At 35.3% G+C, this 25,435-nt stretch overlaps 1 protein-coding gene across 15 annotated transcripts in view; it reads left to right on the forward strand.

Moving 5' to 3' along the window:
* The window catches only part of LOC122525885 (tyrosine-protein phosphatase Lar), a 510,813-nt gene that overhangs the window by 226,545 nt on the left and 258,833 nt on the right, over positions 1-25,435 (forward strand). For 13 of the 15 annotated variants that reach the window (XM_043648898.1, XM_043648900.1, XM_043648902.1 and 10 more), the window contains exon 3: positions 11,995-12,133. In XM_043648898.1, coding sequence (XP_043504833.1) covers positions 12,073-12,133 — 61 coding nt within the window. In that variant the 5' untranslated portion in view covers positions 11,995-12,072. The remainder of the gene's footprint in view (positions 1-11,994; positions 12,134-25,435) is intronic. The other 2 variants (XM_043648901.1, XM_043648909.1) reach the window with 1 other exon arrangement.

Here is a 25,435-nt window from a genome sequence, read left to right on the forward strand (position 1 = left end):
CTTCTCCTACTCCATTTTCTACCCCACTTGGGCAACCAACCCAACCCACCCACCCACCCTTCCATCATCCCTGAAATCTCCTCTCGACGCGTCGCTCTTCTGCGGTCCCTTTGCCACTGACAATTGGATTCCTTGCACTACTCTCGTCGAGTTACAGATTTTTCCTTTCCGCGAAAATTTTCTTGCAGGTTCGCCTTTGAGAATGAGAAAAAGAGAGAAAGAGAGAGAGAGAGAGAGAGAGAGAGAAGTAAGTGATATCCTTTCTCGCTTTCACTCTACATCCTTCTTTCTCATCCTGTGAAGCTTCTAAGTACTATCCGCGTAGAGAAGCTTTCCTACGAACGAATCTTCCATCAGTTTCGTCCTTACTCTTTGCTATCCTTCTTCCTTCTTCTTCCTTCTTCCTTCTTCTTTCTTCTTCTTCTTCTTCTTTTTCTCTTAGTTCGTTCCAAGTATCCGTCTCTCTCTCTCTCTCTCTTTCTTTCTCTTTTTTTCTCTTTCATTCGTGCACTTCGCGAAATCAACTTTTCTTTGATTCTTCGTGCGATGGAGAAGGACGTTCGAGCCCTCTTTCGAAATCTCGTTAAAGATGAGTTCTCAAAAAATTTCCAAAACCTTATTATTATCCGATTTTAGACTTTAATATAGTAGTCTCTACGTTGTAAGATGAATTTTCATATATCTTTCGTTCGAGTTGTCAAGAAATTGTACGGTTAAATTCTTCTAAATGTTATTAGATATATCTTTTCTTAGAATATTTTTATATAAACGTATCTTTATTAGATACTGAGAAGTATTTATATATACTTATCATTTTTATTTATTTATAAAAGAAATAATTGAAATATATATATATATATATATATTCTTGTTCGTACCGTGTTAGTTTTAAAGTCCTTTCTCAGGAAACAAAGTGGCATTTTACCGTTCTCTCGTTCAAGTCTCGCTTTTCAACCACGTTCGTGATCAAGACCATTAAAGACTCGAAACGTGGAGTGGTAAGAAGGGTTTAGAGGGGAAGGAGTAGGTCGAAAGGTGGAAAAGCTAAGTTACTCCCTTCTTCTCTCTCTCTCTCTTTCTCTCCCTCTCTCTTCTTCTTCGAAAGGGACTCAAATTCCTTTACCCACTTTCGTAATAATTTCTCACAACTTCGTGTAACCGATAAATGGTAACTTGACGCGAGCAAAGGGTTAACCTTAAATCATTTCATACGCGTGGAAAATATTGGCGCACTTTCGATATGACTCGTAAAAGAAAATATTCTAACGTTACTACGACGAGGTTTGCGGTAAAAAAGAAAATATTTCATTAAATATTCTTTTTCCTTATTTTTATCTTTCCCTTTTTTTAGTCTTAAGATTTGTTGGTTTCTCTTAAAATGAAATTTAATTTTCAGAAGAGTAAGATAGTGAGAGAGAGAGAGAGAGAGAGATAAAGAAAGAGAAAGAGAAAGAAATACGTACTTTGCTCTGTCATCATGAAATCTCATTAATTTCGTGGTTTCGCATATAGACAAGGCATGGTGGTGACTCGCGGTGACTCGCGTTCAATGACATTCGAGAATTACCATTATCGCAACGAGCCAACCCCTCTTGAATCGTTCGAAAGTTCATTAAGTAGATCGACGCGTCGCCCCGTCGGTGGTGTTCTACCACCACCATATCGGTTCCACGCGAGTCAAATTTACTTTGGAAACTGTGAAACACAATATAACTCTTTCTCCCTCTCTCTTTCTCTCTCTCTATCTCTCTCTATCTATCTATCGCCCATCCTATGAACGTATATATATATATATACAACTAATTATCTACTTCGCCGTCCTCTTCTACCTCTTTCAAAACCTTCGCGGAAGAGAACAAATAAAAATGTCGAAAAATCTCGGAACATTTCGAAAAAAAATAGAAATAAAAATATAAAAACGTTATTCATTGCATTAGAATGAGAATATTATTCGTATCTAATTGTTAAATTGTGTTGATCTAAACGAAAATTTGTAAAATAACAATAACGATATACATATATTGTAAGGGTAGGAAATGGTTTAAAATAAACATTAAGTGAACAATGTAAAAAGATACGAATTTCAAATGAAAATTTAATAAAAAGGCATAAGATTATCGTGTATGATATTGTAATAAAAAAAGAAGAAAAGAAAAAGATCAAGGAACCAAGCAACCAACCCACACCAAGCAGCAACCATTGAAGAAAAAGGAAAAACAGCAAAATTATAGCGTGCTGATGTAAGAAATAAAAAGGGGTGGTATTACGGTGAGATAATTTAAACTCGTTCGCATCAAAGAACGCGGAATTTTGCATTTTCAACGAGAGGACAAATTCAACGATTAGTTGCACGCGAAGTAACGCGTACGTGAACGAAAGCAGAAGGTTGGCTCCCGTGAAGGAGCTTGCGAAGGGGTTGTTAAAGGGGTGGTACAACTCCTAGTGCTAGTGGTGGTGATGGTGATGGCGATGGCGATGGCGAGGGTGGGGTGGGATGGGGGCGGTGGGAGATGGAAGAAGGAGAAGGATGAAGAATAAGGAGGAGTCAAGGGTCGCGGCGGTTCCGCCGGTAATTTTCCGCCGGGTGCTTCCGGGAAATGTTTATTCATAAGTCCCTCTAATGTACGCGTCCTACGATTGTTCTAACCCCTTTACATTTTCTACACCCCCTGTCTAACCTTTTTCTTTTTCACCTATATTTATATATTTTCTTTTCTTTTCTTTTCTTTTATTTTTTCTTTCACGATTGAATCCTTTCTACGTATGCGTTAAAATAGCAGGAAACTGCATTCCTCTCGTTGTTATTCTTAATTATATAGATTTTTATATAATATAATACGTAATCGAAGTAAATGAATGAACTTATTTTTTTTTTCTAACAGGTAAATTATTTAAAACGAAGATAGTTGGCGCTATCGATTCGAAATTATTATAGGTCGCCGTTTGTTCTTATTTTAACAAAAAAAAAATTTGTTTTTCTTTTCTTTTTTTCTTTCTTTTTTATTCTCTTTTATTTTTTTTTCTATTCTTTTATTTTTCATCTCTAGTACCCATATCTACCCCTTTTTTTTCTCCTCGCCTTTCCATCCGCGTTTTCTAACCTTAATTTAAGAGTTCCAATGTACTCGAGACCACCTCCTCCTTGCTTTCCGGTTATTCTTACGCTGGTTGTTATCTTTTGTTCGCATGAAAGAAAAGAGTAGGAATAGCCGAGGACCGGGGATGGAAAGCTGCGACTCTCTCTCTCTCTCTCTCTCTTTCTCTCTTGAGAGGGGTACGAGCGGAGGAAACTCGGAATAAGAGAAAAGAATGTGAACTGGTTCGCGGCTTGTAGGAATGAGGATGAGGGGGGTGGGTCTGAGGGAAAGGGTTGTTTGGTGAGAGGAAAAGAGATGGTACGGGCTAGCTAAAGGATTTATATCTTTGGAAAGAAGAAGAGTGTTCCGACACTGACCAGAAAAGATATAGAATGAAAATTGTTTTTTAAAATCTCTTCTACGGAATTGTTCTCTCTCTTTCTCTCTCTGTCTCTCTTTCTCTCTCTTATTCTTCTTTTCTTTTTCTTGTTTTTTTTTTAAATATTTCATTATACCATTTCCATTCTTTAATTACGCGAACAAACGAGCTTTCAAATTCGTCGAATAAAAATACGATATAATTTCGTATCGAATCGGAAACTTTTGCGTAAAAATTTACTTCGCGACACTTTGAAAAGCGAATAAGCGAAACAAACATACACATACACGCACAAATAAACAAACACACGTGTGCTTATATACACAAAGGAAAGGGAATGAGTAGGAGGGGGAGTCTAGTTGAGCGACAAAGTGGCGGAAATGAAACACAAGCGTAAGATCGAGCCCGACATTGGTAAAAGGGTTTGTTAGAATAATGGAAGGGATGATTGGGACTCCGACTATAGAAGTACAGTCAGAAGACGAATAGATGTGTGCCAATGATAACATCGAAGCTAGAAACGAAATAGACGCGACCTGCCACCACCACCATCAACCCCACCCCCACCTTCTTGTCCCAACACTACGAGCAAATATTTATCCGATAAATATTAGGATTTGAATTTATATATTTTGAAAACGTGACTGCATCGATAGCGCACGAACTTTGCTTTCAGGATTTTCTCGCGTTTCGAAGAAACAAATGGAAATGGTTTGAGGGGGAGGGGGTTGGTAATGGGATTGATAATAAGTATCCTATGAACTTAGGAACTAAATCGAACTATCGAATTTTTCAAAAGAGACATTTTTGATTGTTGTTCGAGTAATTAGATTGTTTTTTTGGTTGGTTTGTTTGTTTGTTTGTTTATTTGTTATTTTAATCGTTTCCTGAGAAACAACGATGACTATAATTAGGATTCTTGGTATCGTTAAAATATTGTATAAGTGTGTATACATGTGCTTTAGTCGAGAACCCTTTTCCATTTACGATATACTCTTTCGTTAACTTAATTATGATTCGTCATCGTGCATGTCGTCGTAGTTTTACATCGTCGGCTGTTTATCTTATCGTTTTATCGTAGTACTTTACTCCGATGCATTTTCTAGAATATTATTAAAGTACTTCCGAGAACGTACAACCACGAATATAACCCCAAGCGCAGTCCATGGAACTACTCGAAAGAAAATAATAATTATCGATCAAATTTTCTCCTCCCTAATCATTTATATGGAATTATAAAATATTATTTCTTCGTCTCGTCCTTCGATTATTTCAATGACAAATCGTCTATCGTCCACGGTTCGCGATTAATTCGAAAGAGAATGGTTTGACGTTGTCACGGGACTATTAGCATCCATTAATGCTTTTTCATATTTTGACGTTATCTCATTCAATTGAACAATTTAAACGCGGTTACATCTTTCATATAGAAATTTTCAAATGTAATTTAGATTCTCTAGCATTCTTCACCGAATACATTCTCCCTCTCAATTAATCAACGTATAATTATTATCCTTACAGTAATAATAATAAAAAAACAAACAAAAATCATGAGACGAAAGTTTTCACTTTGATCCTTCATTTCTGATTCGATTTTGAAAAAAAAAAAGAAACAAAATGGCTTGACATATAGAAACACCGAGAAAGTTTTTATTAAAATCTACGAAACTTTTTTCGCTAAATCGTTAAATGATTTCGAGGTTTTACGGTTAGATTGATAAGTAAGTGTATAGAGGGTATAGGATAAAATACGAGGATAAGAAATAAAACAAAAAGGATGAAATTATTTTTCGAACAATCGAGAATGTATGACGATACAAATAAATATATGCATAATGGTCGTCGTTGTTGTCGTAGTAGTTGGTTGGTTGGTTGGTTGTTCGAGTCAAAACGCGGAACTGATACTCCGGAAATGAGTTAGAGTGGTTTAATGATCGAGAGTGCTAGTGCCGATAACGAAGAGAGGCGGAAAGAGCTCTGGCACTAGGCACAATGCCACAAACGAAGTAGATTACTCCCGATGCTATCGTAAATATTAATCGGCCATACTGAATAATGAATTGATGTCTCTTGCCTTTCACTCGATATAACTCGTAACGTCGTTTTTCACTGTTGTATTATATCGTTGAGACGGTTGGTAATCAAAACGACTTCCGTATCCTCTTTCTCTGTTTTTCTTCCCTCCCTTCCCCTCTCTTTGCGTTATTTTTCTTTCTTTTAAATAATTTCAATTAAGCTCCTATATTACGTTGTCTCTCTAAAAATTTCTTCCTATTTTTGGTGTGCTTTTTTTCTTTTTTTTTTTTTAAATGTAAATTTTACACGCACAATAATGTCGTTAATTTTTATTTTATCAGAGTTACACGCGCGAATTGTTATATTATTTTAATAAAGGACGAAATATTATTTAAGTGAAAATAATTTGTAAATATAATTACATTTTTTCTTTTTTTTTTTTTTCAAGTTAAGTTTAGTTAGGAAAAAGTAAGATATATTTATATCGAATTTAAGCAAACTTATTTAGATTTTTATCAATAATTTTGTTAGATAAAAAATCATCTGTCGTAATATAAAATGTGATAATTATGTAAATGGATTTTCTTATTATAATTATATATATATATATATATATATATATATCAGTAAATGACAAAAAAATTCAGGCATGCGTTAAAATAGGATTATATGTGGAACAGAATCAAAAATAAGAGGGTTGCATTTTTATTTCTTTTTTTTTTTTTTTTTTATTATAGAAAGAACCAGCGACGAACGATTTGATGTATGAATAAGCGAGCGTAATGTAAAAAATATAAGTGCAATTGGGTTAAAATCGTTGATAAATAATAAAAGAGAGGAAAAAATAAAACATAGGAAAGAACGTTTAAAGATTGTAAAATAGTTTAACTCGAAACTGCGAGAACCGAGATAAACGTGTTAGTCATTAACGTTTGTGTGTACGTGTATATGTTTTTTCTTTTAATACGAAGTATATATAAAATAGTATATTTATTATTAGCAATTATTGCATGACGATAAGCCACGTGAGTTAAGTTATTTATTCATTCATTCATTCATTCATTCATTCATTCATGAGTTTATAATTATTTTGTTATTGTCATGAATATTTTTTGCGATCGTTCGAAACAAATAGTAACATTCGCGGATAGAAAATGTTATCGATTCGAATAAAAATCGTAAAATAACATTTCACTGTATATCTAAGGAAAGAAGATAGGAGTTTGGGAGAGGGGTGGAGTGGTAAAGACACGATCAAAACCCGGTTGTTCCTATTACGTTCATCGAAGAGTTTGCGAGCACGGTGGAGCAAACTCTATATCGTTTACGTCACATGCCAAAGAATGGAAAAGAAGATACAGGACAATTTGTGGATATAAGACACACTTGCACACTTACAAAACAAAAATATACCGCGTACACTTACCTCTTGTAAAAACGGTCCCAACGCGCGTGTCTGTCTCTCTCTCTTTCTTTTTTTTTATTTTTTTATTTTTATTATATGTTTTTTTATTTTTCGAATTTGTCCTCCTTCTATCTTATTTATTTTTCTTTTTCCCCGCTCTCTCCCTCTCTCTCCCTCTTTCCTTTCCTTTCCCTATATCTCTTTCTTTCTCTATTTCGTTTCTACGCAGACATCTAACGTACTCCCAGGTGCCCTCTGAGTTTCGCGGTTGGACGACGAAAAGTCCAAGTTTTTTTCGCACGGCGAGAACAACGAAAGCTGAGAAAAAAGCTCTAACGAGAAGAAACATCTTCTTCTCTCTCTCTCTTTCTCTGTTTATTCGGTTCTTGACTCTCCAGTTTCCACTTTTCGTCTCTCTCTCTCTCCCCCTCTCTCTCTCTCTCTGTTTCTTTCTTTGTCTTTATTATTTACCTTACAAATATTTGTAAGAATTTGTTTGCTTTTGTTTCTTTTTCACGACATTCGACGGACTCGTTCATATAATCTCGTGAGGGGGTGGCCCGTAGTTTATTAATTATAAAAACAGCATCCTCGTGGTCGGAGACCGCGAGAAAGCAAAATGCATCGCGGCCCGTCCCTGGGAGTAGTACCACGCGGACAAACATCAAGGTAGAAACTGCGATACGTCGGGCAGAATACGACGGCTCACCCCGGACATCCCCTTACGTGCCGGACGCATGCGTCGTTTTGAAAGCGTGCCCGAAACGACCCCTACCAGATCCTCCAACTGGCTATCCTCCCGCTCGGAACGTTTTACTTTTATCTTTTCTTTTTCCTACCTACCTCCCACCCTCCCTTCCTTTTTATTTTTACCTTCTTCTTCTTCTTCTTCTTGTCTACCTTTACCTCCTATCGTTTTCTTCCTTGGTATCGTTTTCTTCTTCTTCTTCTTCTTCTTCTTCTCCTCTTTCGCCAAAATCATCCCCATCGAGAAATCCTCTTACTCGAAGATGAAACTCACGAAAACCGAGTCACGTTCGTTCTCCTCACGTTCAAAATTCGAGACCCTCGTACCGCTATTCGATGAAAACGAGACAAAAGACTGAAAACGAGATGAAAATTACGCTACGTGGGGGAAAAGTGAGTTTTACGAAGATAGAGAGAGAGAGAGAGATGGGTTGTGGGTAGTTGTGCTCGATGAAGAAAAGATGGAAGATAATGAGGAAGAAGAAGAAGAAGAAGGAGAAGATAGAAAAGGACAAAAAAATGAATGAGAAAAATTAAAGTAGAAAAAGAAGAAGTAGAAATAGAAATAGAAGAAGAAGAAGAAGAAGAAACGGTGAAAAGTCTTTCGATCGGCTATGAAATCTCGCCTGGCGCGAATTCGTACGTGAGGGGATGATCGCGAAGTCGTTGGGGTCGTGCGCTTGCGCATGAGCTTTCCGGTAAGCGCGGAGGGGGTGCAGTCGAGGGGTATGGGGGTGAGTCAGTCAGGCCGCAGCGCGCGTTCAGAAAACTACCCTCAACGCGGTCTTAACATACTCGCCGGGAATTTTTTAATCGCGTTTTATACGTGTACACCCGTTGAAAGAATATTTTCTCACATGCTGCATTCGCTCAAAATTTTCTCATTCTTGTATCTCTCCCTTTCTTCTCTCTCTTCCTCTTCCTCTCTCTATCTCTCTCTCTCTCTCTCTGATTTTCCCTTCGTATAAAATATTTCTTCGTGAAGCAATTTAAAATCTGGCCTAACGATAAAAACTATATATTTATTATCGTTAAAACGATATAAACGAAGGGAAAGAAATTGGATGATATTTCTGGTAATCGATCGAATCGTTAGAATCGTTAACGAAGGTTTTTCAGTTTAAAAAAAAAAGAAAAGAAAAAAAAGGAAGAAATAAAGAAAGAAAGAAGAGAAATTTAAGAGTAGAAAAAAGATCTTTGTGAAAGTTCGACGAGTGAGAAGAGGTCAAAGGTTCGACGAGTTCGTGGCCTCTCCTCCTCTGCTGGTGCTTTGTAAAGCTCTATTATACACCGACTGTCGCAGAAATGAGAGAGTTCGTGAACGTTGTTATAGGAATCGGTCGTTCTTCGAATAGGATTAAATTCCTCTCCTATCGTTTAAAGTTCTCCGACAACGTTGACATGTGAACAAAAAAAAACAAAAGATACAATTGTATTATTAGACGTTGGATTGACCGGTTAAAATAGTGAAAGAAGAGGAAGGAAGGATTCGCCACCGAATGATTCAGGACTATTGGTGGTGCGTCATTTTCCAATAGGAAAAAGACAACAATAAAAAAAGAAAGAAAGAAAGGGGGAGAGAAAGAGAGAGAGAGAGAGATAGATACAAATAAAAAGCACGGTAGAAAGACAAAGAGAAATGGGAAAACTGGACGTGTCGAGATTAAGTTAAAGATAATTGACGTATATATGTATATGTATATATATATATATATGTGTGTGTGCGTGTGTGCGTCGTATATCCGTGTGTTCGTATATCCTTTTTTTTTTATTTTTTATTTTCGGTCGTTTCCCATTTTATCGCGAACGAGTTTATTCGCGAGTGTACGAAAAATCAGTTCTGTTTTATAAAAAGCTTTCTACGAGGATAAAAGCTACGGGGGAAAAAGCTTTGAATTCGTATCAAGGAGTTACTTCTCTTCTTCCATCGTATCTCTCGTATTTTTCATCGTATCGCATCGTGCACCGAATATTTCTCTTCTTATTCGAATTAATTTCTATATCGAACAGACTACTTGAATAATAATAATAATAATAATAATAATAATAACAACAACAACAATGTAATAAGAAGAGGCAAGCGGAAAGTTTATAAGGGTTTCCATGAGAATATTTAAAAGGTTGCTTTCAAGTTGATACCATAAGACGTTGCTAGTGTGTTGTAATGAAGAAAAATATTTGAGAAGATAAAGGGGAAAAGGAAATGATAGAAATTAAAACTGTAAAGATAATAAATAATATGGAAAGAAAGAGAATAATGATAAGTTTGATAAAAGGTAGAAAAGAAAGTAATAATAATAATAATAATAATAATAATAATCAACATATTATTATAACCCTAAAAACGATTACCCTTTTAACGGACGAGTGAGAATTTGAGAAATTTCGCGGTCTAATCCGATGCTCGGCGGGTCCGAGGTAACGAGGAAAGGAGGAAGAAGAAGAGGAAGAGGAGGAGGTGACGGTGGTGGAGGAGGAAGGGAAGAACTTGGCGAAATAGGAGGAAGTGAAGAAGAGGAAGAGGAAGTGGAAGAGAAAGAGAAGGGAACAAAGAGGAGGAGGAGGAGGTGGGGGAGGAGGAAGAAGAAGAAGAAGCTAACCCTCGGTTCGTTCGTTCGTTCAAAATCCTTCGACGATTAGGAAGAAGGAAGAGGAGGAGGAGGAGGACATTTTCTGCCGGTAATAGTCGGCCGTACCGCGAGAGTGAAAAATATGGGATGGTCGTGGAATCACAGAAAGAAAGTAGTCTCGAGATAATCGTTTGGTGGAGGAGGAGTAGTGGGCCAAGGTCGGCAAAGATGATGAGGCTTTACTGAGGTAGCTTAAACAAAAAAAAAATAAATAACGCAATATCGGAAAGAGGAAAGAACGATGATCTAAGAACGTTTTCGTTCCTTCTCTGAAACGTCTTACCTTCGTTCGTCATTTCTCTCTCCCTCTCTCTCTATCTCTCTTTCTAATTCCAGTGTCAGTGAGAAGAGAAGAAATACGTGTTCTGTGCGGTTAAAGTTATATGTTTTTTCTTCCCTACTGTGGTATCAACAGCAAAATCAATCGTACAAACTAACAAAAATAAACAAAAATAAAAAATAATAAAGATAGAAAGAAAAAAATATTCTGTTCAATCGGAAAGGGGGGTAGGATCTTAGCCCCGGTATCTTTACGAAGATCTGTATCGAAGTAATTCGACGAATGTAAGAAATAAGACGAGAATTTTGAAATCGTGAATATACCTATCTCGAGTTTTCTCGGTTTGTTACCGGGTCGACGTTTTTCCGAAAAAGCTTTTTGAAATCGATTGTCGACGTTATCCCGACGAGAATCGTCGATTCTTCGTCGATGCATACGGAAAGAAGAAGAAGAAGAAGAAGAGGAGGAGGAGGAGGAAAGTGGAAGGAAGAAGGGGAGGAACGTAGAAAGGATGTAAATAAATTCGGGAAAAATCGAGCTATCGGTTCCTGTTGGAGAACGCGATCAAGGAACGGTTCTAACGTTAGTACTACGCGAAAAGGAAGAAGAAGAGGGCAAGAAGGACGAAAAAGGATAGTGGGGGGACTTGAAACTCGAAGGAACAACATTCGTGGCATTCCTTTCGACATAGTCGAGTTACGAAGGCGTTTTCCTTTGAAAGCCGACGTATTTACATTATACGTATATATATACACCCGCGCGCACCGTATATACATACAAAGATAGATATATACATACGTATATATACATATGTATATATATTTCGTTCTTTCGACGATGCGCGTTCTCGAATAACCGCGCGTCTCCGATTTTCTTTATCTCCCCCCTTCCCAACCCTTTTTCTATCGTGTCGTTTTTAGTCTCTGCGAGTTAACAACAAAAAAAACCCATAAGTATTTTTTTACGAGTAACTCGCGCATCAACTGAAAATAATAACATATCCCAAATAATAGTGTTCCCCAATACTTTGGGGGGATATTCCTTTTCTTCCTAACGAAGTACGAACATGATCGAACTGATTATAGACTGACGATAAATAATAATAATAATAATAAGTAACGTTCGAGAATATAAATTTCGATCATCGATATTATCTATCTCTCAGCTTGTTTTCAACGTCGTGTGATCTTTAGTGCAACGTGGAAGATCAGGATCGTATTCATCGTTGCTGATACATCAACAACATCATCATCATCATCATCATCATCATCATAATCATCTTTTTCTTCTTCTACTACTACTATTACTACATATTACGTATATTGTATTACGTCGTCGGGGCCCTTTTTGTGAAACGAGGGGCCAAAGTGAAAAAGAAAAGAAAAGAAAAGAAAAGAATAGAAAAGAATAGAAAAAAGGTGGTATGTTAAATGACGAGGGTGATTTGTTTTTTTTCATAGGTGCCACGCTGGGACGGTGTTGTTAAGTGTGCAGTGATCACGGGTGACCGAGGAAAGACGAGAAAGAGGGTGGTCAATATGACTCCTATCTTCCTCGTCCTGTTGGTGGCAATCGACCCAATTATCGCGCAGAATGGTGGTGAGTAATCGACCAGAGAAAAGTATTAACTACGTTTATAGAAAGACTCTTCTCCGGGCACGCGACCAATAATACCACGAGTATACGCGAATGGACTGAGACGACTGATGATATGTGGACGATTTATTCAAACTGACACTGATTTTCGAACTGATTTTTCAACAACGACGACAAAAACTCTTATGTGAGAGACATTGTGAGAACATTATCGATAAAAAAAACAACGACGCAACAACGACAACCGGTGTCGCGAGTTTTGTCGAGAAGAGTCGAACTTATATTAACGAAATATTATTTAATTATAAGTTCGTTTTTTTCTTTTTTTTTCGTCCCCCATGTTGTTGGGTTTTGCATGTTAGTCGTAAGATTCGTAATCGGTATATACGGTTTTTGATCGCTTTCATTTTCATTTCGATATTCATGGTTTTTGTTTTCTTTTTCTTTTTCTTTTCCTTTTCTATTACGCGCGAATATGCGTCGAGCGTGAAAAGGAATGGAATTCAAAAAAAGGAAAAAGCAAAGCAAAGGCAAAAGAGGACTAAAAAAAACAAAAAATTCGACTCCTCGTTGATGCACGTGGAAAAGGACAAATTCGTAAATCAATCGGTTAGAGCGTGGTGTGTTCGTCTCGCGTTTAGTATTCGACAATACTGCGACTTTTTCTTTTTTTTTTTCTTTTTCTCTTTTTCAAACGTACCGATCAGTGATCCGCGTTTTGTTCATTCGACGATTACTCGAATGGAAAAAAAGAAAAAAAAATATATTCGTGAAAGAATCGTGTTCGTCCGTTCGACGAATCCTGATGTCTCAGTTAACGTTGTAAGCACGGACGGAAAAAAGAAATCCTCGCGCTGAAACGAGGAGAAAAGGAACGAAGATATTCCGAAAAGGAAAATTGTGTGTGATTCCGTATGAAAACTCGTGGGAAATGAGTTTGCTCGTCCAATGGGGAAACACACGAACGAACGCGCTAAGGCTTTATGAACTTTAAGAACGGAAGAGACTGTACAACGATAACATAAGACGCTAATGACGAAACGAGGCAACACGCTAATTAGGCTTGGGTCTCCTTACTTTATTTTCATCTTATCTATTTTTTGTCGTTTTTTTAAATAGATAAATAAAAAAGAGCTTTGGTTAATAATTATCTGTATAACGTAGATAATTATTTGTCGCTGTTGTATATATTGTTACGGCATAAATGCATTACTGTTTCGTGGTTTTTATTTCTTGTTACGATTAAACAGATTTGATTATGCCTAGATTGGTTGGTTACATTTTATTCGCTACGACAAAATATTCACTAACCGAATGAAAGTTCTAACGCGATTGATTACTGCAAATTTAAAATTTAGCCTAAACGTAATGCAACCGATCTTTATTCTTCAAAACTTTATCATCATAATAAGAAGTACAATCCATAAATATTAATGCACGAAAACTAAACAATAATACACGTAAACGCAAATACGAATCAACATTGCAGTTAATTATTAACCAACATAACGAACTCCTCGTATATTATTTAAATGAATCTAATTAAGAACGAGTTATTAAAAAAAAAATAAATAAAAAAATGATCACCATCTCTCGATTTAAAGCAAGAGAGAGAGAAATTTGAAACTTGGAATCAGTTTGGGTTGCTGCGATCATTAAGCGCTAATCTGTCGCGGCAGTTGGCTAATCCAGCTGAGCTTTACGCCCAGTCCCGTAATGACGATGATACATCCCCCTGCATTTCGGTCAATTAATTACGTCGCGTCCTAATCCTAATTCGATTGTCGGAAAGCCCACCAAAACCGGATTTCGATTGCTGTTCGTCGCGAACAGCAACAACGATCTCGTGCTAGCACATTACGCGAGTAAAACCGATCTCTTCGGTAAATCAGAGTTTGTAGGAAGGAGGAGGAGGAGGAGGAGGAGAAGGAGGATGAGATCGTTTGTTTGATCCATTGAATTTTCTATCTCATCTTAGCTCGTCAACCTATACACCTAGATCACTATTTCACGTTCCATGTGAACGTATTATTGATACCTACGGGATGGGATTAAAATTTGATCCGCTAATTTATTTCTACTGTTAGGAAATATATCATATGGTTTATAGATAGATTTTATGTATATTATGTATAGAATATTGTATTATAGGAAAAAGGGAAAATAGTTCATCGTAATTAATAAAGATTAATTAGATTGTTAGAAATGATTACCTATAGTCAGTAATAATAATATTGGAAAGAGAATCTATATATATATATATATATATATATATTTCCTATATATTAATTGACGATGCTTTTAACACGGATTTTGCATTTTCATAAAGCTCTATCTCTCTTTCTCTCGTATATTCGATTGAAACTATGTTATAAAAGATATGAATAGCTAAAGCTTGTGGTTTACCCTTTGCACTCCGCGGGTGCCGCTATGAGTGACGACAGCTATAATAATTTATAATTGTATAATAATTAGTAATAGCATTCAATGACGTATTCACTGTGCGGTTGCATAGGTACTTCTAGCAAAGGTCAACAAATAGAATATTTTTTAATTAATTTGTTTTTCCCCGTTTACTTTAAATTGATTTTAAAGAGCATATTTGGTTAAATATTTCTCTCATATTAGATTTAATTAATTAATTAATTAATTAATAAGTAATTTTTTCATTAAAAAAAATGTCTATAATAAATGTTACCAAATTTCAGGGATTTCTAAAGCTTTGTAATATTTATCCGTGATATTATAAAAATGTCACGAAGTTGATGGTAGATTAACAAATTAGTTGGAGTGCAAAAGGTTTAGGTAGAAAAAAAAAATAAAAAAAAAAAAGTAAGCGAGCAAAAGAGAGCGAAGGAGTAAAACGAGCGTTCGTTCCTCTTTAAGAATTCAACTTCAAGGTAACATATACACATCTGTCTATCTGTATATCTACAATATATACACGTACACTTAGGTATATAATTTGAAGCCTTGTCGAAAGTAAAACAGTCGTCTAGGGAAACCTCACGTTTCTCGCGTGAGACCGTCTAGAAGATTAGCAACTAAAAATAATACTTTTAAATGAAGAAGAAAATGAAAAGATTGACGGCTTTCTCTTCTTTTTATCTCCCTTTATTTATTTATTATTTTATTTTTTAAAAAAAGAAAAAAGAACGATGTCGTAAAAAACACTTAAAAACGTCGAACACCACTATTGAGCTTTCAAATAAGCAACGTATAAATAAATAGAACGAAACTCAGGGAAAAAACGGGATCGACATTCACTTTAAAAGATTCAACCAGCAAATGGAATTATTCTCGAGTCTTTCCTTCGTCGAAAGTTAAATATACTACACCAAGGGGTGGGAATAGGGGTTAGAGGGGTGGTATGAGGATATCGGTAAAGGGGTAGGAGGGTATGTGCGATACGATGATAGAGAAACTGACGGTAGAAAAATTCAAGCATCACTAGCGCGAGTCGCTTTTTATACAAGATTTTTATATCAATTTGTGGGCCCTTTTTTTTTTTTATTAACTTTCCTCCCTCGTCGAATGAAAATCCTTTGACATGGTTCGCACATTATTTTTATCTTCTTCTTCCTTATTCATTTTTCTTTATCTCTATATCCTCTCTTTTTCCGTTTACAGTAACTGCAATATAAGTAGTGAGGAAGGAAGGGGGTTTGGTTGGATAAAAAAAGAGAAGAAAAAAGAAAACCGAGCCATTTCGAAGGCTTTCCATTGGTTGGAAACGAACAACGTTAGATTCGATTGGCGTAGAACGAATGATTTTTTCCCAGCGAAAAGAGTTACTTATTCCAATTCAATAGATTTGCTTTTTCACAATTTTGTGTCTATTTAAGTGTGTTTGAGAGAAAGAGAGAGATAGAGAGAGAGAAATGTCACGGACACGAGGGAAATCCCGCGTTGACGATGCGTTTCTTTTTCCATATACCCCTTCCTCTCCTCCCAGTTATTTCTCGTCGGGTTTTCTTTTTTTTTTTTTAATTTATACGCGTTCTAAAAGTCGAATCGATTGATAAAGTCTCATTGAAAATTGGTATCGGGTTAGGAGACAGAATAGAAAGTGGCAGCTTTATATTACTACTGTAGAAATGGAATAGAAGAAGAAGAAGAGGAAGAAGAAGAAGACGAAGAAGAGGAGGAAAGGAGACCGCAAGAAAGAAAAAAAAAAAAGAAATTGCAGAGAAAGAAAAAGAGAGTGTGAGGATGGAATCCATAGTTAATGCGGATCCGTTCTGTCCGCCCTGTCTGCCTCGAGGAGAAGCGAAGCAGTTGAGGTCGACTGCGAAGATTTCCTCGGAGGCTCTCTCTCTTTCTCTCTCTGTCTTTTTCTTTTTTTTAGCTTTCGTAGAAAGACTCCTAGACAGACGTCTCTCTCTCTCTCTTTCTCCCCTTCTTCTTTTCTTTCTTTCTTTCTTTCATTCCAAGTATTCACCTGATATCAAGACTCGTGAAACATGACAATCGAATTGGATTGTTGTTACAAACGTAATTATTAATAATCTTATATTATTTAACTCTTATATAGGTCTCGTCAGTTTTTCTTTTACAGTGATTCTCATTAAAGTTGTACATAACTGGTTTCGATAAATATGTAAAATACTTTTTAGTATCGTAAGAATTACATTATTGTTAGAAATAATGTATTTTTTTTTTAATTTAATTATTAATAATTATTTATCAAGAGAGTGAGTTTTTTCGGCATATTTCGTCTTGTCACCTCTAACGTGACGACTTACGACCCATTTGTACCAGATTGTTCCTTCTTATGACAGCGGATTAGGTAAATAAGTTTTTCCTTCTATTTTTTTTTTTCGTTTATTTATTTATTTATTTATTTATTCTATAATTTATTTTTTAACAGTAATGCACGTAATATCGAATCATCAATTGTAAAATTTTAATCTATTATATTTGGTTTGTATTTCAATTTAATTTGAAAGAAATAATTGCATCGTATATAATAAATCGATTATTACATCGTCGTAATTACGATTAATATTTTATGATTATTTTGATTATCGATTAGATTTTTAATTTAATCAATTTATCTTTAATAATTTTCAAACAAACGTTCGCGTATGAATTCGTTTACAAAATGATGATGATGATGATGATGATCGGGATCATCGAATGATGTTTTTCTTCTCGCGTTAGAGGGGTTGATAAAACAAAAATACAGGAATATCCCATGAAATACAAATCGATTGAAAAACTTTCTTCTTTAAATTTGACAGCAAGATTCGCGTGATCGGCTATGAAAGAATCTAAAGAAAGTATCCTAATACGGGTAGAACATATCTACAGATCACGCATACGTGTGCTCATAGGAATAAAAAGGAGAGAGAGAGAGAGAAAAGATGAGGTGGGATGAGAAGTAGAGTATTGGGGAGGGGGTTTGGAGTTGTTAAGGAAAGGGAAAGATCGCGGAGATAATCGTATAGTAGCAACCCTTACGTATGCAGTCACGTCGAAGTGGCTCGCAGGATGGTCCGACGATAAAATAGAAAAGTTAGTGGAGCAGTTTTATGGGAGCTTTCGCTTTGCGATCCTAGCGATAGGGACGAACCCTTTTCCTACTATTTCTCTTCTTTTTTCTCTCCTTCGGCATCTCTTCGAGATCCTCAACTTACCCTTTCCCCCTTTCCCCTTTTCTTTCTATGCAATCGGCGAAGCTTTTATGATATCGAACGCGTGTCGTTGAGATGAGTCGGTCTAGACTCTCCCCTCTTCTTTTTCCCTCTCTCTTTCTACCCCCCCCTCAACACTTTTTTGTGTTTTTTTCTTTTTATTCTCTCTTTCTCACTCTGTGACTTCTCTCCCTCTGTCTCTGTTTATCTCTATCTTTACGTTATCTCTATCTTATCATACGTTACCGGTTTGTTAGTAAAAAATTGTGATGGAATTATTGACCAATTCAAGGAACATATTCTTAATATAATTTTGTAAATAATAAGATCAGATTGGATTAGATAGATATAATCAATAGTATGTAATAATTAGGATTTAATAAACATATATATATAGATAGTATTAATTAAATGTAGTAAGTATTATAAATTACTATAAGATAGGATATTTAAATAGGCAGTCATATTTGAGTAAGTTAAATAAATATTATACATTCATTAATTTATTTTCTCATATTCTCTTATTCTTTCTTGATCTTTTTTTTAATCTGTTTTATCTGTTTAATTTGTTCCCTCTCTTTCTCTTTTTCTCTCTCTCTCTCTCACTCTGTGACTTCCCTCCCTCTCTCTCTGTTTATCTCTATCTTTACGTTATCTCTATCTTATCATACGTTACCGGTTTGTTAGTAAAAAATTGTGATGGAATTATTGACCAATTCAAGGAACATATTCTTAATATAATTTTGTAAATAATAGGATCAGATTGGATTAGATAGATATAATCAATAGTATGTAATAATTAGGATTTAATAAACATATATATAAATAGTATTAATTAAATGTAGTAAGTATTATAAATTAATATAAGATAGGATATTTAAATAAGCAGTCATATTTGAGTAAGTTAAATAAATATTATACATTCATTAATTTATTCTCTCATATTCTCTTATTCTTTCTTGATCTTTTTTTTAATCTTTTTTATCTGTTTAATCTGTTCCCTCTCTTTCTCTTTTTTTTCTCTCTCTCTCTGTCTCTTAGTTTCTTAATTTTTCTCTCATTAATGTATTTCTTTTTCTTGCATTTTAATTGCAGTACTCTTTTTCATTTTTTTCTTCTTCTATCTTTATCTCTCTTTTATTCTCTCTCTCTCTCTCTATTTGTGGAATATACAGGAAAGGATACGGGAGGACTACAAGGAGGACGGTAGCGATGTGTTCCTTTAAATGTGAGGGGGAGGGGAAACTTTTGGAGGGGTTCGAGGCGAGAGGAGCAGGCAGCGTGGCTCAACCGCAACATTCTCGGGTTTATACCCGCCGTCGTGAACTTCCCTTCGGATTTAGGATTAGCCACGATAGGCGGTAGAACCTAGGCTCCTCCCGTGATTTAAACTGATTTTCCTTCTACTCTCTCGATTTTCTATGTAATAACTCTTACGAACGTATATATATATATAGACCTATCTACATTCATGCATGCAAGCAAGCAAGCAAGCAAGCAAGCAAGCAAGCATGCATGCATGCATGCATGCATCCATGCATTCATACATACAATGTATACATTCATTTACGATAGAAAACGTAAATTCTTTCGCATTTATTTTTAACTACTTTTCTTTTTTTCTCACATTTGTAAATACTAAATTTTAGGATGACACACAGTGGTCGCGTAATAAATAAGTTACAATTATTTGAAGAAAGTTAAAAAAAAAAGAGAAAAGAGGAAGGAATAAACTTATGGGGTTGGTGCTTTTTACGGAATTTAATTACTAATATATAATTCGTCGCCTAATTTTGAGTATACATTTTTTATATTTGCAATTAAAATATATATATATATTTAGATGTAAACTTGATATCTTTGTATAAATTTTTTAACGAAAATTCTCTTATTTCAGAACAATATTTTATTAACTTACATCATTGTCATACTAACCGACTGATATACCTTTACGGTATACTCTTATTTACGCGATTAAACACCATCACAGCGAAATATTACGCTTTTAATTTATACATATACGAGTTGTCAATGTGTTTCCACGCAGAACACGTTTGGGGTTAAACGAAATTGATTTGATTTCGACGTATATTGCGAGAAAGATGAAGGGGTATGAAAAAGAAGAGAGAAAGAGAGAGACACACATACAACACACCTACACGCGCATAGAGGATGAGAAACGGAAGTAAAAAGGGTTGTGAAAAAAAAACGAACGGACGAACAAACAAACAAACAAACAAACAAACAAAAAAGAAAAGAGCGAATACTCGAACGACATTTCCTTTTTGTTTTTTGTTTTTTCTTTTTTTTCTTTGACATCGTTTGAAAAAGTGATATTTTTTGTTTTTTTTCTCGATCGTTCGATATCAAAAGGGCCGACGCTAGAAAGGAAAACGAAAAGTGCGTAGAGGATATTTTTTCTCCTTTTTTTTCTTTTTCTCTTTTTTGGTTGTTTCGAAATAGACATTCGGATATGCTTTTGGATTGGCGAGCTTGCGTTACGTTGAGAAAGAGATCGGACTGAACTTTTGAAACACCGTTGACCGCGTCGCTAATTCGTAAACGCATTGCTGTCCACTGACCTTCTCTCTCTCTCTCTCTCTCTCTCTCTCTCTCTCTCTCTCTCTCTATCTATCTATCTATCTTTATCTCTTTTCCTCTCTTTCAGTTTGTCTGTTTCCCTATCCTACTCCCTTTTCACGATTTATAGGTAGGCAAAGTGCAGTTCGGTGTTACGTTCGAATTGGTATCTCATCAGACATGCACTCGCCAACGTTCCATCCTCGTCTAATTGACGCATAAGTTCGTTGAATAAAAGAGAGAGAGAGAGAGTGTGAGAGAGAGAGAAAAGGGAGAATATAATACATCGAAAAGAACACCTTTTCATGATTTATCCAAATTCACATTTATACACTCTTCGCATTTCTTTTTTATTTATTTATTTTTTTTCTTAATTTGATCGAAAAACAAGAGAATAATATTAAAACACAAAAATCGATATGTAATTTGCAATGATCGTTTGGAATTGAAATTTTTGACGATAGTCTAATCATCAATAATTGTCAGGTTGAATAAAGATTATCTTCGGACAAAAGTATGAAAAGTTGAAAACTCAAAGTTTATCGATTAGGTTAGTAGGTAGATAGATAGATAGATAGGTAGGTAGGTAGGTAGGTAGGTAGATACGCGCGTTGAAATACTCTCGAGAGTGATCAGGGAACGTATTTAAATTACGAGATTCCTCGATTAACGTTTTACCATAGCACATAGTCGTCGGCTTCGTTTGCATTCATTTTCTCCCGTCATCATCCGGAGAAAAGGGGAACAGTGTACCGTAACTAACGATCCCCGTGATCTCATCACACTTGGACGCCTTTCAGAAAAAAAAAAAAGAAAAAAAAAAAAGTATGCTTTGTCGTATAATATCGTAAATCAACTTTTCCGTAGATTGGTATTAAAAATGTTTGTATCGCGTTTGTATGCGTGTATTATATTGGATATATTAAATGACTATATAGTAGATTCTACGAGGTTAATACGCTTCGTCATACTTTTATATTCGTTTGGCTTTATTTTTTTCTTCTTTCCGTTGTTTAACAAAAAAAAAAAAATTCTAAGCTGTTATATATTTTGCACCGAAAAGTATGAAAAACTCGGGAAAGAAAATGCCAGGCGAGCTGACATGATTTTTCATTCGTCGATTGTAAATAAGCGATCCAATCAAGATCGGATATTCGAATATTTCTTTATGCAACTAGGCCCGTATATAAAACGAGTTATAACGTTGCCAACGATAGAAGTACTTCGTCAACGTTTCGACGATGATTGATTCAAGTGCGAGTTTGTTCTACGAGGATATAATTTTTGAAGATGAATTTTAATACTACGGACTAAAAAATATGAAGTAAGTTAGATAAAATGAAAATAGCAAGGCAACGCACGCGCCAAAGTATTTTTTACTTTTTTTTCTCTTTTTATTCTACTTTTTAATATTAAAAAAAAAAAAAGAAAAAGAATAATACACGATTTACGTCATCGCGTGGCGGAACGCATCGAAAAAATAAGTTTCATTTGAAATGAAGATTATTTCGCGCTTTCGGATTATAATTAATTATCAAAGTTATCTGCTTGATAATTATACAGAGCATAATGTAAGCTTTTTATCGAACAAACGATGTTAATTATTTCCATGAATATCATAAAACGAGGTCATCCAAGTCGAAACATTCTTATCGGGGAAATACCTTCGACGCGATTGTAAACTTCATTACTTTAGCACTTAGAAAATTCATTAAAATTTGACATCCGATTCCTTTAATAATAATATACCTACGCCCCGAGAGAAAGAGAATGAAGTAAAGAGCTCGTGAACGTTTTGTTTGTAAAGTTTGAGTAACAGTTGGGTACCTATTATTATATATACGTCTACCAAATGCTTTTGCTTTTTGTATTTCGTTGCATTCGAGACTCTAATCAAAGGATAATAAACGTCAACGAGAAATAAATTGTTAATCCATTTAAAAACGTTGAGATACGCGAAGGAATGTAAAGGAAAGAAGAAAAAAAGAAGAAAAGAAATAAAGAAAGAATGAAAGAAAGAAAGAGAAAGAGAGAGCTTTAACAAAATCAGGACGAATTCCCTAGAGAACAAAATACCCATCGTCTAGTGATTTATGAATCGACTCTCGTTCGATCGTTTCGAACTTAGTTTTTTCTTCCTCTCTCTTCCTCTCTTTCTTTTTTTTTTTCTTTCCTTTCTTCGTTCATTTCGAGACGATCGGGGTGACTCTTACTCGAGCGAAGCTAATGCGACTTTCAGCCTTCGGTAACTGCATCTTGCAGTACATTATCGAACAGATTTATATAACCGGCAGGGTAGGGTAGGGAAGGGAAGGAATGGCCCTTTAAAGTGGTGTGCGGGGGATATTCTTGAAATTTCGAATATTAAATTTATGATGGATCGGTGCCTTCGTCTGACACGGGGGTGGTTCCACATTTTTCGATGGTACGGGGTGAAAGCTCGTCTCGTGGGGAAAGAACGATGGGGAAAACGGGAAAGAATAAGAAAATGGGAGAAAGTGTGATAGAGAGAAAAGGATATAAAGGAATTTCCTTTCCTTACGCCGAGATACGGTTCTCTTATGCGACAAGGGAAAAAAAAAAAAGAAAGTATCTAACCGTAACGCTTAAAAATCTTACGGCGTGAAAAGTTACGATTTAAGGGTCGACTTAAGCGCGTGGATACGCTTTATTATTACACCCCCGTTCGTTCTTCCTTCCTTACCGAGAAAATCTTCTAACACCTCTTCTTTTCCTCATCATTTTTCACGGTCTCGTTCTTTTTAATATTATATATTTCTTAACACTATCCTTAAAGCTGCTTTGATCTCATTTGAATTTTCGATAAGTAAATGAAACTAATGAAACACATTAGGATAAATAATACGAAATAATGAATATTAAATATCAATTTGTGTGTATGTGTGGTTTTTCTTTTTAAATAAATAATAAATATTATAATCTATATAATAAATTTTAACAATCCTCGCGTGCATCAATTTTGAAATAAAATCTTAAACAGAATTCTGTGCATATCTTTTTTCTATATTACATAACCGTGTACTGCACATTTTATACTATTTTAAAAATAATTCTTTATTGTATCGTGTTTCCATTTAAACAAATATATATGTTGATAAATCTTAATTATTGAAAAAAAAAAAAAAGAAAACAAATGTGTGAACGATCCTAGGAAAAAATAAAAAAAAATTAACAAACGACGCTGTGTACAGTTGCTGCCGCAAATTATTCGATATAGCACAAATATTTCCAATTACAAGAAAATGTTTACTTCGATCTGATGTAAATATCTTATTTGGAAAAGAAAAAGAAAAAAATAAGATGAAAAGAAAAAGAAAATTAAATGCTAAAAAGGGCTCGTTAAAGAGCAATTAAGTTTTCTTTTTCCTTTTCTTTTCATCTTTTTTTTTTTCTTTTTTCTTTAACACGCGCAACACTACTTCCGTTTCGTTCACTTCGGAGAAGTTCGGGGTGCCTGGTACAAGCTTCGATATAACGTCTCGCACACTAATGATGATTTTAGCATGACCTTTCTCGAAAGCCAAACCTCCTCATTAGCACGGGAACTGAAACACTGTAACGAACGGCTCACGTTTCTCTCTCTCTCTCTTTCTCTCTTTCTCTTTTCTGGTTGGTCATTGCGCGGTCTGAAACAAAGACCGAGGACTTAGGTCTCATTAACAGGAGTTACAGAGAACGAGAGAGTGAACGTACCTAGAGTACATGCATAATACGTCTTTACATGTGTATGTATATATATGTGTGTGTATATGTAGGAATAATACATGTATAATATAGTGCCCCTTGGCCAATATACGCATACGTATGCGTAGGAGTACGAGCCTGGCGTAGGTAGAAGCTCGTAGTATGTATTTTACATCAGATCACTAACCATTCGTACGATCAACGTTGATTAGTTATCGATTAGTATTCTAATGGACTTGAGAATTAACTTCGAATCAAAGAGAGAAGAAAGGATAGGGGGTTGAGGGAGTGGATTGATAGGTGAAAGGAGAAGAATAACTATTACGATATCTATACTACAAAGTTAGTTATCAGGTATATTATTGTATATAATTTAGATACTATAAAAGGAAAGTAATGTAAGAATGAATGAAGTAAGAATGGAAGGAAGATGCGAGGGAACGGGGAGGGGAATGACTCTCGTCTTTTTCACATAGTAACATCGTAATTCGTAATAAACGTTGATAATAACGGTTACCATCTTACAGGGCAGAATAATATAACGGTAATTCACTCGATAAAAGTGACATTGCTTTTTCTTCTTCTTCTTCTTCTTCTTTTTATTTTTGTTTGTTTTATTCTACATTTATTTTCCTTACTTTTTTTTTATTTTTATTTCGTTTCCCTCACTTCTATCATTGTTTTAATACGCGTTTTAGTAAGAAGGAATTAAACATTCTTCCAATTGGAAAGAGACAGAGAGTATTTACGATATTTGAGAGAATTGAAATTTGTTAGCGTAGAAGAGAGAGAGAGAGAGAGAATGGGAGGGAGGGAGGAAGGGAGGAAGGAAGGGGTTGAGACGGAGGAGTTAGAGACTATTCACTTTTCCAATATTTCGAGTAACAGCTTGGAGAATTGTTCGATCGATCGAGTAGAGATCGAGTTAGAAGAGGATTCTGCGAAATCAGGAAGATCTGACGGAAGTCTAGTCATTTTCCAGGTATTCGAGTAAGAGAGAGAGAGAGAGAGTTTGAGTTTTGAAACTCCTGACGTAGAACGATTAGAATCGATTGGGCATTGTGCCCCGTTGGACAGCGGGAAGGAAATAATCGAGAGGACGAGAAGATGAGGAGGAAGAGGAAAAAGAGGAGTGCTGTTGGAGAAGAGATAACGATCACTTCGAGAAGATCCGATGCTTGTGGCGTACAAATGAAGGATCAAAATCTAAAGGGAACACCGAAAGGAAGAAAAAAAAGAAACTTTTTTTTTTTTATCCTGTTTCTTCTCTCTAACTTTTTAATTCTATTTCCGTCTCTTTTCTTTCGATCGAATCGAAATCCGTGTTTTAGAACAAATTTTTATTATTCCCTCTTGTTTAACTAGATTATATTATTTATCATTG

The sequence above is a fragment of the Polistes fuscatus genome, unplaced genomic scaffold, assembly GCF_010416935.1.
Source record: "Polistes fuscatus isolate 324 unplaced genomic scaffold, CU_Pfus_HIC Scaffold10, whole genome shotgun sequence".
Classification (NCBI taxonomy): Eukaryota; Metazoa; Arthropoda; class Insecta; order Hymenoptera; family Vespidae; genus Polistes; species Polistes fuscatus.